General features: G+C 46.7%; 1 protein-coding gene across 1 annotated transcript in view; it reads left to right on the top strand.

Annotated features, from left to right (window-relative positions):
- ADCY1 (adenylate cyclase 1) overlaps positions 1–13,812 on the top strand; it is a 98,079-nt gene extending 84,267 nt beyond the window's left edge. Inside the window, exons 15-20 of the mRNA XM_065939234.1 lie at positions 132–248; positions 784–930; positions 1,549–1,647; positions 9,442–9,556; positions 11,394–11,518; positions 13,474–13,812. Coding sequence (XP_065795306.1) covers positions 132–248; positions 784–930; positions 1,549–1,647; positions 9,442–9,556; positions 11,394–11,518; positions 13,474–13,812 — 942 coding nt within the window. The remainder of the gene's footprint in view (positions 1–131; positions 249–783; positions 931–1,548; positions 1,648–9,441; positions 9,557–11,393; positions 11,519–13,473) is intronic.
- Positions 13,813–14,041: the final 229 nt, after the last annotated feature.

Genomic DNA, 14,041 nt, shown 5'->3' with positions numbered 1-14,041 from the left:
AGTCTGACCCAGGTGAGAACTTGTCACACGGCAGGGTGTCAAGTAAGGGAGTGTCATATGGTGGGCTGTCAAGTGAGGGAAGGAGGCATGAACGGGTGGCTGGGTGACTTAATAGAGGACCCCCTTCGCAGGCAGAGGAGGAGCGGGACGACATGGAGAGGGTGAAGCTGGACAACAAGAGGATTCTCTTCAACCTCCTGCCAGCCCACGTTGCCCAGCACTTCCTGATGTCCAACCCTCGCAACATGGTGAGCCTGGGGCTTGCGTGCACTGAGGTGCAGCGGCCCCTCTGCCCACCCTCAAGGGCAGGGCCAGATCCAAGACTCCTGGGGTGTGGGGTTGACAGGTGCTCAGAGTTAGCGTGTCCTCCCCTTTGATCCTGGGAGAGAGCATCGCATCCACTGTCCCCACAAGGAAGGCAGGATGCTGCAGTAAGTCACACATGAGGTTGCAACACGCTGCCTTGAGGCCTGGGTGGCCCCCTCCTGGCTGAGTTTGGGCAGCAGTTGCCTTCGAAACCACACCCCGCCTGCTTGGCTATTCACTTCCTTCTCTGTGCTCAGCGCGTCTGGGTTGGTCTGAACATCCAAATGGCCACAACCTGCTGCAGTAAAACTCTGGAACCACCTGGACAGCACAGAGCAGGGCTTACAAAAGCTGATTCAAAAATAAAGAGGCTCAGGCTAGGTTTTTAAGTCCTAAAGGCACAGGCCCCCAGTACCAGTCCTGAATGCTGCTCTGGCTGCCCATTCGCTGCCTGACCCGACCTTTGACCGCCCTCAGGACCTGTACTACCAGTCGTACTCGCAGGTGGGGGTCATGTTTGCATCCATCCCCAACTTCAATGACTTCTACATCGAGTTGGATGGCAACAACATGGGCGTGGAGTGTCTGCGCCTTCTGAACGAGATCATCGCCGACTTTGACGAGGTAAGGGCTGCCCTGCAGTCCTGACACCCTGGGGCCTGGGTGTCCTTGTGTGCCCCCTCCAACAGAGTCCTGAATTGTGTCCACTGATGTAGTGTGTGCTCTGTGGATGGCATGGGGCCAGGGGGATCACCTGTATTTTGTCTCCTTGGGAATCCCAGCCGATCGTTACATTTGAGGAAGAAACTTTGCCTTAAGATGGGGAGGGTGAGTGGTGGTACCTGTGCTCTTCCTTGTGAATGCCAAGCTCAGGTGGGCAGCCTCGCCTGCAGGATGGGCGGGCAGGTGTCTCTGCACTGTCCACAGTGGGCCTCTGGTCTGTGCCTGCTTCCCTCCCTGGGGCCTGTCCTCCTCCTGGGTGATCGTGAGGTCAGCTGCTGGGGGATGGGGGTGTGTTCTGCACGGTTCTTCCTTGGTGCCTTTTTTAAATGCCTTTGTTAGAGCCTCTGAGGCCTGCATTTCTCAGTTCGATCCCAGATCGTGTCTTGTGCCCACATGAAGAAGACACATTGCTTTCCAGAATGCACCTGTCTGCTCTGTGCTTGCTTCCGGCGGCTGTACACTGCTGTGACTTGTCTAAAATGTTATGTAACATTTAACAGTTTTGTGTTTCAAACAAAGCTCATGGACAAAGACTTTTACAAGGACCTAGAGAAGATCAAGACCATCGGGAGCACGTACATGGCCGCTGTGGGGCTGGCGCCTACTGCTGGGACCAAGGTGAGTGTGGACTGACAGGTGTGCCCTGTTCGGGGACTGGGTCCTGGCTCTGTCCCCAGCTGCCCAGGGACCACGGGCAGGCTCCCTGCTGTGGGCCTCAGTTTTTCCTCTGTGTTGGATTAGGGAGCAGCCCGAAGGCTGTCTTGTCAGTGGCCAGTTCTCTGTAGTCACAGCCTTCTATGGAAAATCAATGCAGAAGGCTGAACACAGGAACTTCCTCCAGCCCTGCCTCCTCAACCCCCATCCCCCCACTCCTATCCTGGGAACTAGCACTACTGAGTATTCCTCTTTCTCAGTTCAGGATTCTGAATAAAATCCCCAGACTGCCCCTATAAAAAGACAGAAAAAAGAGAGGAAGATGTAAAAAAAAGAAAAAGCAATGAACAGAAAGCAGTTATACATATGGTAGATGCTATTCGAATCAGCAGTCGCCTTAAATGTGAGAGGTCTAAACACATCAAATAAACAGCAGAAACTGACAGAGTCGCCAAAAATCAAGATCCAGCTAGGTTTTCTGCAAGAAATACACTTTAAATATAAAGCCACAGATACACTGAAAATAAAAGGATGTAGAAAGAGACACCATGCTAGCCCTGTTAAAATTTCAAGTAACTATCTTAATTTTAGACAAAGCAAATTTCAGATCAAGGAAAATTATCAAGGATGAAGAGGTACATTACAGAATGATAAAGAAGTTAATTCTCCAAGCATACATAGAAATCTTTGATGTTTATGTACTTAACAACAGGAGACAAAAACTGATAGAACTGCAAGGAGAAGTAGATGAATTCCTTATTATAGTTGGAGACTTCAGTACCCTGCTAATGGTAATTGGTAGATCCAGTTGACTGGAAATCTGTAAAGAGGACTGAACTGAACAGCATCATCAATCACCTGGATGTAATTGACGTCTATAGACCACTTTATTGAAAAACAGCAGAATATACTTTGTTTAAAGCTCACGTGGGACATTTACCAAGATAGATCACATTCTAGGCCATAAAACACAGCTTAAAAAAATTCAAAAGAATTGAAATAATGTAAACTATATTCTCAGACTAGATTGTGATTAAAGTAGAAATCTACTGTTGTTGTTTAGTTGCTAAGTCTTGTTCGACTCTTGCGACCCCATGGACTGTAGCCTGCCAGGCTCGTCTCTCCATGGGATTTCCCAGGCAAGAATACTAGAGTGGGTTGCCATTTCCTTCTTCAGGGGATCTTCCCAACCTGTGGGTTGAACCCACATCTCTTGTGTCTCCTGCATTGGAAGGCAGATTCTTTACCACTGAGCTACCAAGGAAACCTTTGCTAGGAGAATCAATTACCAGGAAATAATTGGAAAATTCCAAAATATTGGGAGATGAAACAGTATACTTGTGAATGATACAAAGGACAAATAAGAAATCTCAAAGGAAGTTGAAAAACATTTTGAACTTAATGAAAATGAAAATCAGTTCAGTTCAGTCACTCAGTCCTGTCTGACTCTTTGCAACCCCATGAACTGTAGCATGCCAGGCCTCCCTGTCCATCACTGACTCCTGGAGTTTACTCAAACTCATGTCCATTGAGTCGGTGATGCCGTCTAACCATCTCAGCCTCTGTCAGTCCCTTCTCCTCCTGCCTTCAATCTTTCCCAGCATCAGGGTCTTTTCAAATGAGTCAGCTCTTTGCATCAGGTGGCCAAAGTATTGGAGTTTCAGCTTCAGCATCAGTCCTTCCAATGAACACCCAGGACTGATCTCCTTTAGGATGGACTGGTTGGATCTCCTTGCAGTCCAAGGGACTCTCAAGAGTCTTCTCCAACACCACAGTTCAAAAGCATCATCAATTCTTTGGCACTCAGCTTTCTTATAGTCCAACTCTCACATCCATACATGACCACTGGAAAAACCATAGCCTTGACTAGATGGACCTTTGTTGGCAAAGTAATGTCTCTGCTTTTTAATATGCTGTCTAGGTTGGTCATAACTTTCCTTCCAAGGAATAAGTGTGTTTTAATTTCATGGCTGCTATCGCCATCTGCAGTGATTTTGGAGCCCAAGAAAATAAAGTCTTTCACTGTTTCCACTGTTTCCCCATCTATTTCCCATGAGGTGATGGGACCAGATGCCATGATCTTAGTTTTCTGAATGTTGAGCTTTAAGCCAACTTTTTCACTCTCCTCTTTCACTTTCATCAAGAGGCTCTTAAGTTCTTCTTCACTTTCTGCCATAAGGGTGGTGTCATCTGCATATTTGAGGTTATTGATATTTCTCCCAGCAATCTTGATTCCAGCTTGTGCTTCCTCCAGCCCAGAGTTTCTCATGTTGTACTCTGCATATAAGTTAAATAAGCAGGGTGACAATATATAGCCTTGATGTACTCCTATTCCTATTTGGAACTAGTCTGTTGTTCCATGTCCAGTTCAAACTGTTGCTTCCTGATCTGCATACAAGTTTCTCAAGAGGCAGATCAGGTGGTCTGGTATTCCCATATCTTTCAGAATTTTCCACAGTTTATTGTGATACACACAGTCAAAGGCTTTGGCATAGTCAATAAAGCAGAAATAGATGTTTTTCTGGAACTCTCTTGCTTTTTCGATGATCCAGTAGATGTTGGCGATTTGATCTCTGGTTCCTCTGCCTTTTCTAAAACCAGCTTGAACATCTGGAAGCTCATGGTTCACATGTTGCTGAAGCCTGGCTTGGAGTATTTAGAGCATTACTTTACTAGTGTGTGAGATGAGTGCAATTGTGCGGTAGTTTGAGCATTCTTTGGCATTGCCTTTCTTTGAGATTGGAATGAAAGCTGACCTTTTCCAGTCCTGTGGCCATTGCTGAGTTTTCCAAATTTGCTGGCATATTGAGTGTAGCACTTTCACAGCATCATCTTTTAGGATTTGAAATAGCTCAAATTCCATCACCTCCACTAGCTTTGTTTGTAGTGATGCTTCCTAAGGCCCACTTGACTTCACGTTCTAGGATGTCTGGCTCTAGGTGAGTGATCACACCATCATGGTTATCTGGGTTATGAAGATCATTTTTGTACAGTTCTTCTGTGTATTCTTGCCATCTCTTCTTAATATCTTCTGCTTCTGTTAGGTCCATACCATTTCTGTCCTTTATTGAGCCCATCTTTGCATGAAATGGTCCTGTGGTATTTCTGATTTTCTAGAAGAGATCTCTAGTCTTCCCCATTCTATTATTTTCCTCTATTTCTTTGCACTGATCACTGAGGAAGTCTTTTTTATCTCTCCTTGATAATCTTTGGAACTCTGCATTCAAATGGGTATATCTTTCCTTTTCTCTTTTGCTTTTGGCTTCTCTTCTTTTCACAGCTATTTGTAAGTCCTCCTCAGACAGCCATTTTGCTTGTTTGCATTTCTTTTTCTTGGGGATGGTCTTGATCACAGTCTTCTGTACAGTGTCACAAACCTCCGTCCATAGTTCATCAGGGACTCTGTCTATCAGATCTAGTCCCTTAAATCTATTTGTCATCTCCACTGTATAATCATAAGGGATTTGATTTAGGCTATACCTGAATGGTCTAGTGATTTTCCTTACTCTCTTCAATTTAAGTCTGAATTTGGCAATAAGGAGTTCATGATCTAAGCCACAGTCAGCTCCTGGTCTTGTTTTTGCTGACTGTATAGCGCTTCTCTATCTTTGGCTGCAAAGAATAGAATCAGTCTGATTTCGGTGTTGACCATCTGGTGATGTCCATGTGTAGAGTCTTCTCTTGTGTTGTTGGAAGAGGGTGTTTGCTATGACCAATGCATTCTCTTGGCAAAACTCTATTAGCCTTTGCCCTGCTTCATTTTGTACTCTAAGGCCAAATTTGCCTGTTACTCCAGGTATTTCTTGACTTCCTACTTTTGCATTCCAGTCCCCTATAATGAAAAGGACATCTTTTTTTGGGTGTTATAATGAAGGGATGAAGTCAAGCAAAAGCAACACCCATTTGTGGATGTGACTGGTGATAGAAGCAAGGTCTGATGCTGTAAAGAGCAATGTTGCATAGGAACCTGGAATATTAGGTTCATGAATAAAGGCAAATTGGAAGTGGTCAAACAGGAGATGGCAAGAGTGAATGTTGACATTCTAGGAATCAGCAAACTAAAATGGACTGCAATGGGTGAATTTAACTCAGATGACCATAATATCTACTACTGTGGGCAGGAAGGCAGGAATCCCTTAGAAGAAATGGAGTAGCCATCATAGTCAACAAAAGAGTCCGAAATGCAGTACTTGGGTGCAATCTCAAACATGGCAGAATGATCTCTGTTCGTTTCCAAGGCAAATCATTCAGTATCATGGTAATCCAAGTCTATGCCCCAACCAGTAATGCTGAAGAAGCTGAAGTTGAATGGTTCTATGAAGATCTACAAGACTTTTTAGAACTAACACCCCCCAGCCAAAGAGAAAATATAACATCAAAATTTGTGGGATGCAGAAAAAGCAGTGCTTAGAGAGAAATTATGTCATTGAATTTATACATTAGAAAAGACCAATTGAAAATCAGAAAGCTTCCATCTTAGAAAAGTAAAGAAGGGCAATATAAACCTAAAGCTACAGAAGGAAAGAAATAATAAAAATCAGAGCACATATGAATGAAATCAAAGACATAAAGTGAAAAAAAATAAATGAAACCAAAAGTTGGCTTTTTGAAAAGGTCAATAAATTTGATAATCTCTAGTCATGCTAACCAAGAAAAAGGGAGGAGACACAAATTACTAATATTAAAAATGAAAGAGTGGCCAATTCCACTGAACCAATGGACATTTAAAAGATATTAAAGTGTATTATGGACAACTCTCTGATACTACATTGGAGGTCCTGGCCAGTCCAATAAGGAAAGAAAAGTGAATAGATGGTTTATGAATTGCAAAGTAAGAACAAACCTTCATTCTCAAATTGCTTGCATATTTAAAATATACAAGGCTGGAATGTTTGTATATAAACTGAAAGAACTTTTAAATAACTTTGCGAAACTTGCTGGATGTAAAACAACATAGAAATTTCTATTTTATCTCTGTTTCTTAACTACAGACAATTAGAAAATCAAATATTTTAAAAGTTCCTATTTCCAACTAGTATAAAAATGTAACTATATGACCACAAAATTTGGTAATTTAGGTGAAATGGACCAATTATTTGAAAGACATAATCTGTTAAAACTCACATAAGAAAAACAGATAATCTAGAGAGGTCTGTATCTATTTTAGAAAATTTATCAATAGTTAATAACTCTCCAAAGCAGAAAGCACTAGGCCCAGATGGGTTTATTATTGAATTCTAGCAGGCATTTGAGGAAAGTTGGCTCATATCAGTTTCCTAAAATCAAACCAGTTTCCTAAAATCTCTTTCATAATGTAGAAGTAGAGGATATACTTCCTAACTCATTTTATTTTACCATAATATCAAAACCAGATAAAGAATTACAAGAAAGTAATATTATAGAACTGTATTTCTCATGAATTTAGATGCATAAGTCCTTAGCAAATATTTACCAGTTGAACCAACAATGTATGAAAAGAATTATATACCACAAGCAGGTTGTTGGATTTATTCTAGATAAATGGTTTATTCTAGATAAATGGTTCAACATTTCAAAATTAATTAGTACCTCTAATAAAAATAAATGAAAAAAAATTTCCATAAAAAAATAAAGTAATTGATAAAGAAAAAAAAAAACACAAAGTGAATTAGTAAAATGTACCATATCAACAGGATAAAGAAGAGAAATCATATGAACATATCAATAAATGCAGAAAAATTATTTGACAGCAACTAAAATTCATTCCTGATTAAAAAAAAGAAAACCTCCCAGCAAACTAGGAAGAGACAGAGCTTCCTCAACTTAAAGAATATCTGCAAAAGCCCTATAGCTTTGACATCATACTTAATGGTAAGAAATAAATATCTTTATTTATTTATTATTATGAGGAACATGGCCCCTTCACCACTCATAGTTGACATTCATACTGGATGTCCTAGCTAATGCAATAAGACAAGAAAAGGAAATAAAAAGTATATAGACAGAGAAGGAAGAAGTAAAAGTATCTTTGTTCATAGATAACATGATTGTTTATATAGAAAATAAAAAGGAATCAACAAAACAACAACAGTAAGCAATTATAGCAAAGCTGAAGGATACAAGGTTAGTGTACAAAAGTCAATTGCTTTCTTGTATACCAACAATGAACAAGGGAAGTTTAAAATAACAAATACAATGCCATTTACATTAGTACCCCAACATTAAATATTAGGTAGAAATTAAAAAAATATATATATATATATAATATCTCTAGAGGAAAGCTATAAAAGTCTGATTAAAGAGACTGAAGGTCTAAATAAGTCAAGAACTACTCAGTGTTTCTGCATAGAAAGACTCAATATCATTAAGATGTCAGTTATTCTCACTTGATCTGTAGACAATGCAATCCGATAAAAAGTATAGCAGGTTATTTTATTATTTGACCAAATGATCCTAAGTTTGCATGGAAAGACAAAAGACTGAGGGTAGTCAACACAACATAGCAGAAACAGGACAAAATTAGAGGACTGAAACTCTCAACACCAAGATTTATGGAATTTCCCTGGTGGTTCAGTGGCTAACACTCCTGGCTCCCAATGCAGGGGACCCGGGTTTGATCCCTGATCAGGGAACTACATTTCACATGCTGCAACTAAAATAAAGATCCTGCATGGTTCAACAAAGATCGAAGATCTTGCATCCTGCAACTAAGACCCAGCACAGCCAAATAAATAAGTAATATTAAAAAACTTTCTATAGAGCTGCAATAATCAATACAGTATGGTTTTGGCAAAAGAGTAGTGAAATAAACCAGTGGAATAGAATAGAGAGCCCAGAAATAGATCTGCGTAAATATAATCAACTGATCTTTGACAAATGGAGCAAAGATAGTGTTCAACAAATGGTGCTAGAAAAAATTGGATATCTAGCTATCTATATTTGTAAAGTGAATCCAGGCACAGACCTTACATTCTTCCCAAAAACGAATTCAAAATGTATCATAAGCCTGTATGTAAAATGCAACACTATAAGATATCTAGAAGATAACATAGGAGAAAATCTAGGTAGCCTTGGGTTTGGTCATGAGTTTTTAGACGTGGTACAAAAAGCATGATCTGTGAAAGAAAACACTGTTAGGTTGGACTTGATTAAAATTTTAAAATTCTACTTGTGGAAAATACTATAATGAAAAGACAATTCATAGACTTGGAGAAAATCTTTGCAAACCACCTGATTTGTATCCAAGGAGATACAACACAGTGAAAGAGAATCTCAGTGTATGAGGAAGGAGGGTTGGAATTGCTCTCTGCTGTTGTGAACGCTGACCACCCACTGTGGTCACCTTGCTTTGTTTGTCTACGGTGGGCCAGTGGCAGCATTGTCTGAGCAGTGGGATGTTTGGTTTCCCACAACAGGGTCCCCTCCCATCCCACCAGCCCATTCCTGCAGAAGGGCTCTGCTTAGGTTCCAATGGCCTCAGCCTCTGCACTCAGGAGCTGTAAGCCTTGAGCAATAATATTCTACCTTTGTTTCAGTCTCCTACCTGTAGAATGGGATGATAAACGCACCCTAGGGCAGCTATAGGGTGCCACTCAATCCCTGATGAGAACCACCCAGCCAGCCTCCAGCCCCAGCCAGTTACTGACATGGGGATCAAGTCCCTGATGCTATGAGGGGTACAGGCTAGTCCCCTCACCCTGCAGGTCACTGGCTGGGTGTCCCTGTCCTCTCTGGCCTTGCACCCCTCAAATGCAATAACCTGTGTGTGCTCATGTCCAGGCTAAGAAGTGCATCTCCTCCCACCTCAGCACGTTGGCAGATTTTGCCATCGAGATGTTTGATGTCCTGGATGAGATCAACTACCAGTCTTACAACGACTTTGTGCTCCGTGTTGGTACGTGGCTGCAAGTAATCCCATCACATGGGCCAGCTCACCCTTCCTCTGCTGCCCTGGGAGCCTGTGGCTTGGGTCTTTCCTCACGAGCAGGGGTCGCTGGTCCAGACTCCCTTGTCTCACAAGAAGGAGGATGGAGCCACCCAGAGGAGTGCAAGCAATGCAGGGACCACTGGGTATCAGTGACTTAAGAGCCTGGAAGAATCATTGTTCAGCTCACACAACACAGGAGAAACCTTGATTGTCCTAGAGACTCTCAGATACAGCTCTGAGCCCATACTTACCTGGAGGAAGATGCCCCGTTTCCTGTCAGCAGGCCTGGGGATCTGATAGGCTGTGCAGGAGCCCAGCGGTGTAGGCTCAGGCCGGGCCCTGGGTCCTCCTGGGCTCCCGTTCCGCGCCTGTGAGTGAGGAGGGGAACCAGCTGGGACCTGCGCTCCTCTCTAGCTCTTACCAGACTATAGGGTTTCTTTTCTTGTAGTCTTAAATTCACTTTTTTCCTTCCTGGTAAGATAGGTTTAGCAGAAAACTTTGTATTAGTTGAGGATATAGTAAAATTAGAGAGTTTTTTCTCCCTCCCTCCCTCCCTCCCTTCCTTCCTCTGTCCCTCCCTACCCCCTTTCTCCCCACACTTACCTGTTAGTCTATGATACAGTTAAACTGGACATTTATTTTTTTTTACAATTCAAATGTTTAGTGACCTTCAGAACAGAACTTAGAGCTGGGTTTGAGTGGGTTTGAGGTGTGGTAGCCGATGTCCACCAGAGTGGGGGCAGTTCTGATGAGCTTAAACACAAGGGCTGACCTGGCCCTGGTGCCTGGCCTGCGGGATGTGCTGGAGGTGGGAGCAGGGCACCCTCTGTGCCTCACCCGCAGGGTTCCGTTCTCCTCCGGGGCCGTGGGCTCAGATTCATAGATGAACGGATGTGACAGGAAACAGATCCAAGGGTCCATCAGGGAGATTCTGCTTCTTACTCTCCTACTGAGGACCCATAGGCCAATTGGACCTCCATGCCTGGACGCTGGTCAAACAGGAAGCTGGATCCTGGCTCAGTCTTGTCCACGTGGATTGGGGCCTCCAGGGTGGTAAACGGGGGTTCCCCAGGTTCCCCCAGCCATCTGGAAGTGGCCCTTTTGGGGCTTCTCCCTGGGTGCCCACATTCACCTAGCCTGAGCTTCCCAGCTCACTTTAGCCATTTCTGCCCCCGCCTTCTCCCGAAGATGCCAAGTACCTACTGCCCAGGCTTTAGGGGGCTGACTGGGTCAATGTCTGAAATATTATTAATATGCTTGGGTAAGCTCAGAAAAATTGATGCAGAGTACAGAGTCAGAAGGTATGATGTGGCATCAGCCCAGACCTGGCTGCAGGGGAGATTTGGGGCACCTGGGCCTGTGTCACTGTCCATGCCAGTTAGACCCTGACCACATAAAGAGAAGGGGGCTCACTCTCTTTAGAGCATCCCCAAATACTTAGTTCTGGGCCCCACACCGGAAAGAACAGAGGGATCCCATCTGGGGAAACAGGAGCTACTGCCCTTTCTGGAAGAGGGAGCTGGGTGTGGGGACACACCTACAGACTGAAAGCTTAGCTTTCTTAGCAGCAGGACTCAGCATGGGGTCACCCTTCCAGGAAATGGGACTTCTTCTTGAGGTGGGGACCGCTGGCTAGTGGTGCAGTGTGCAAGTAGAGGTCGGGAGCTGCCCCTCGGCAGTGCTGTAGGGTCCCTGCTTTGGGGAGGAGTGTTGCTCGGTGACCCCAGGAAGCCGTGACTTCACGAGGGGCAGCTCCTCCCCTCGGAAGCCTCTGCACGGACACCACGCCGTGGCTGTTTTCCAGGCATCAACGTTGGCCCTGTGGTAGCTGGAGTGATCGGGGCTCGCAGGCCGCAGTATGACATTTGGGGAAACACGGTCAATGTGGCCAGTCGCATGGACAGCACCGGCGTCCAGGGACGGATCCAGGTCAGTTCACTCAGAAGTCCCCAGGGCCCAGGTGTCCATCCTGGCGCCGGGAGACTGAGGTGGGAGGGGCAGGGGTCGTGTGGGGGTGGCCACCCAGCCCAGCAGCCTGCGTCCTCCTGTCCCTGTCTGCCTCTTCTGGGTGGGGACACTGAGCCATGTGGCTCGGTGTGTCTGCGGCTTCGGCGGCGGGGCACAGGGTGACCCCTCTGTGGTCAGGAGCAGAGTTGGGGTGGTGAGTGGCAGGGGACAGTTAGTTGGGAGTGGTGACAGCTCCCTAGAAGAGAAGGGGCTTCCTTGCCTTTTGAAAGATGGGTGCAGTGGGCCACCTGACCTGGGAACCTGTGGGTGGCTCATGGGGGACGAGAACTTGGTGCATGACGCCAGCTGGCACTGAAGATGTGAAAGATGGTGGCAGAGAACGTAGTGCTGGGGCCAGGCCCTCCGCTGTGGTCGGGCCCCGAGACCACCTCTGAGCACTGCACAGCCGGCAGTCCCCACCTTGCAGCCAGTTCACGCTGGTCCTTTTTATCACAACTTCTCAGTCGGTCCTCCACAGACCTGTGCATTCACCCCAGGGCTTGAGAGAGACGCTGGGGTGCGATCCTGCAGGCTGCAGTTCAGTGAGGAGGTTGCCCGCCTGGGGCTCTCCCGCGTCGTGCCCCTTCAGTTCCTGGGGCCCTGCCCCCATTCATTGGGCACTAACTCTCAGGCAGGTACCTGTGACGATTCCTAGGTTCCACCTCAGCCATCTGCTTGGGGATCAAGCAGGTGCTTCCCTGGAAATTCCTCTATGGGGGCCCAGGATTGTCTCTTAGACAGAGTCAGGTCGACGTGGCTGCAGAGCAGGTGTCTCCCCACCCCTGATGCTGGCCAGGCCTCACAGAGAACTCTAGGGAGAGTTCCTAGTCAGCCTCTTGGGAAATACAGGGATTCTCCTGCAGATGGTTAAAAATCAAACTTCCTGGGGGATGCCCTCTCAGCCTCTTGGGGACCTTGTGTCTCTGAGCCCCTGACCTGGACCCTCTCTGGGACCCACCACGGCAACATCATGCACAGCCCCGACTCACAGCTTGGGATTTCCTGGCTCGAATCTTAGGGTGGAGGGATGCAGAGGACAGGGGTAGCTGGAGCTCCCAGGCAACCTGGAAGGACACCCAGGCCCATCCCAACCTAAAACCTTCATTTTCAGCTTTACTGTGTGTAGCGGCGGATTACCTTTACCTCCAGCAGTTCTTTGTGCAGTGATCTGGGAATTTTATTGCCTCCCATTCTTCATAAGGCAAGAAAGGAGAGAACTCACCTTAAGGATAAGACTCAGAGGGTTTTGTCAGTGTGTATATTCGGGCTCAAGCTGGATGTCAGGGTTCTAGGGAGCACAGATCTCTTTGAATGGATGAATTGTGGGTTCAATGTGAAAGGAAAGATTTTTATCACCATACGTTTTGCCACCTTGCATCTCAGAGGCCACATCTGAGAGGTGACCTTTCTGAGGATAGCGTCTTCCCCGTGTCATTGGCTAGTCTGTGGCTCAGTTCCACGAAGGACTTTGGGGTGCACTGAGCCTGTTGGGGAGCCGAGTGAGGCCACGTAGCTCCGGCCCTCAGTTGGAGCCTGGTGTCCAGGCATCTGACTTGGGGGTGACCACAGAGCTCACACGCCAGTCCTTGAGGCTGGGTCCTTGGGGCCCCGTCCAGTCTGCTCCTCCACTCTCAGTATCCCTTATGGTGAGTGCTGTCCTCTCCTGTTTGTCCAGGGCTCTGTTAAGGCCCCTCCGAGTCCCATGGTCTGCATGATCATGTCTTTCTCACAGAGAGACCAGCGTGACCATGGGAGGAGCATGGCTCAGACTCCAGGCAGAGCTGGGGAGGCCCGAGGCAGGGCCATTGGGGTGGGCAGTGCGGGGGGAGGAGGGACCCTCCCGTGGGCTCCCTGTTGACGGCCTTTCCCCACTGCAGGTCACAGAGGAAGTTCACCGGCTGCTGCGGCGGGGTTCCTACCGCTTCGTGTGCCGAGGCAAAGTCAGTGTCAAGGGCAAGGGCGAGATGCTGACATACTTCCTGGAAGGCAGGACCGATGGAAATGGCTCCCACACCAGGTCCCTGAACTCAGAGAGGAAAATGTGTCCTTATGGAAGAGCTGGCCTCCAGACCAGACTGGCTGCGGGTCACCCCCCGGTGCCCCCTGCGGCCGGCCTCCCAGTTGGACCTGGGCCAGGGGCTCTGCAGGGCTCGGGGCTTGCCCCAGGCCCCCCAGGCCAGCACCTGCCCCCTGGAGCCTCTGGGAAGGAGGCTTAGTGGAGCCCATGCCAGCCGCTCGGGGCACAGGGCACAAATGCTCAAGGTGTTGGGGGTCTTTGGGGCTCCCGCAGGGACCAGCCCAGCCAGCAGAGCAGGGCCGGGAGCCAGTGACTGGGCTGGGGAAGGGGCACAGTCCAGGCATGACCCGAAGCAGCTGGGCAGTGAGTCCAGCAGCAAGTCGGGTGAGGGGCGAACCCTGACCACACGGACACCGAGGTTTTAGTGG

The sequence above is a fragment of the Muntiacus reevesi genome, chromosome 6 (assembly GCF_963930625.1).
Source record: "Muntiacus reevesi chromosome 6, mMunRee1.1, whole genome shotgun sequence".
NCBI classification, from domain to species: domain Eukaryota; kingdom Metazoa; phylum Chordata; class Mammalia; order Artiodactyla; family Cervidae; genus Muntiacus; species Muntiacus reevesi.
The sequence above is the reverse complement of the archived record's forward strand: the minus strand, read 5'-3'. Positions and strand labels throughout refer to the sequence as shown.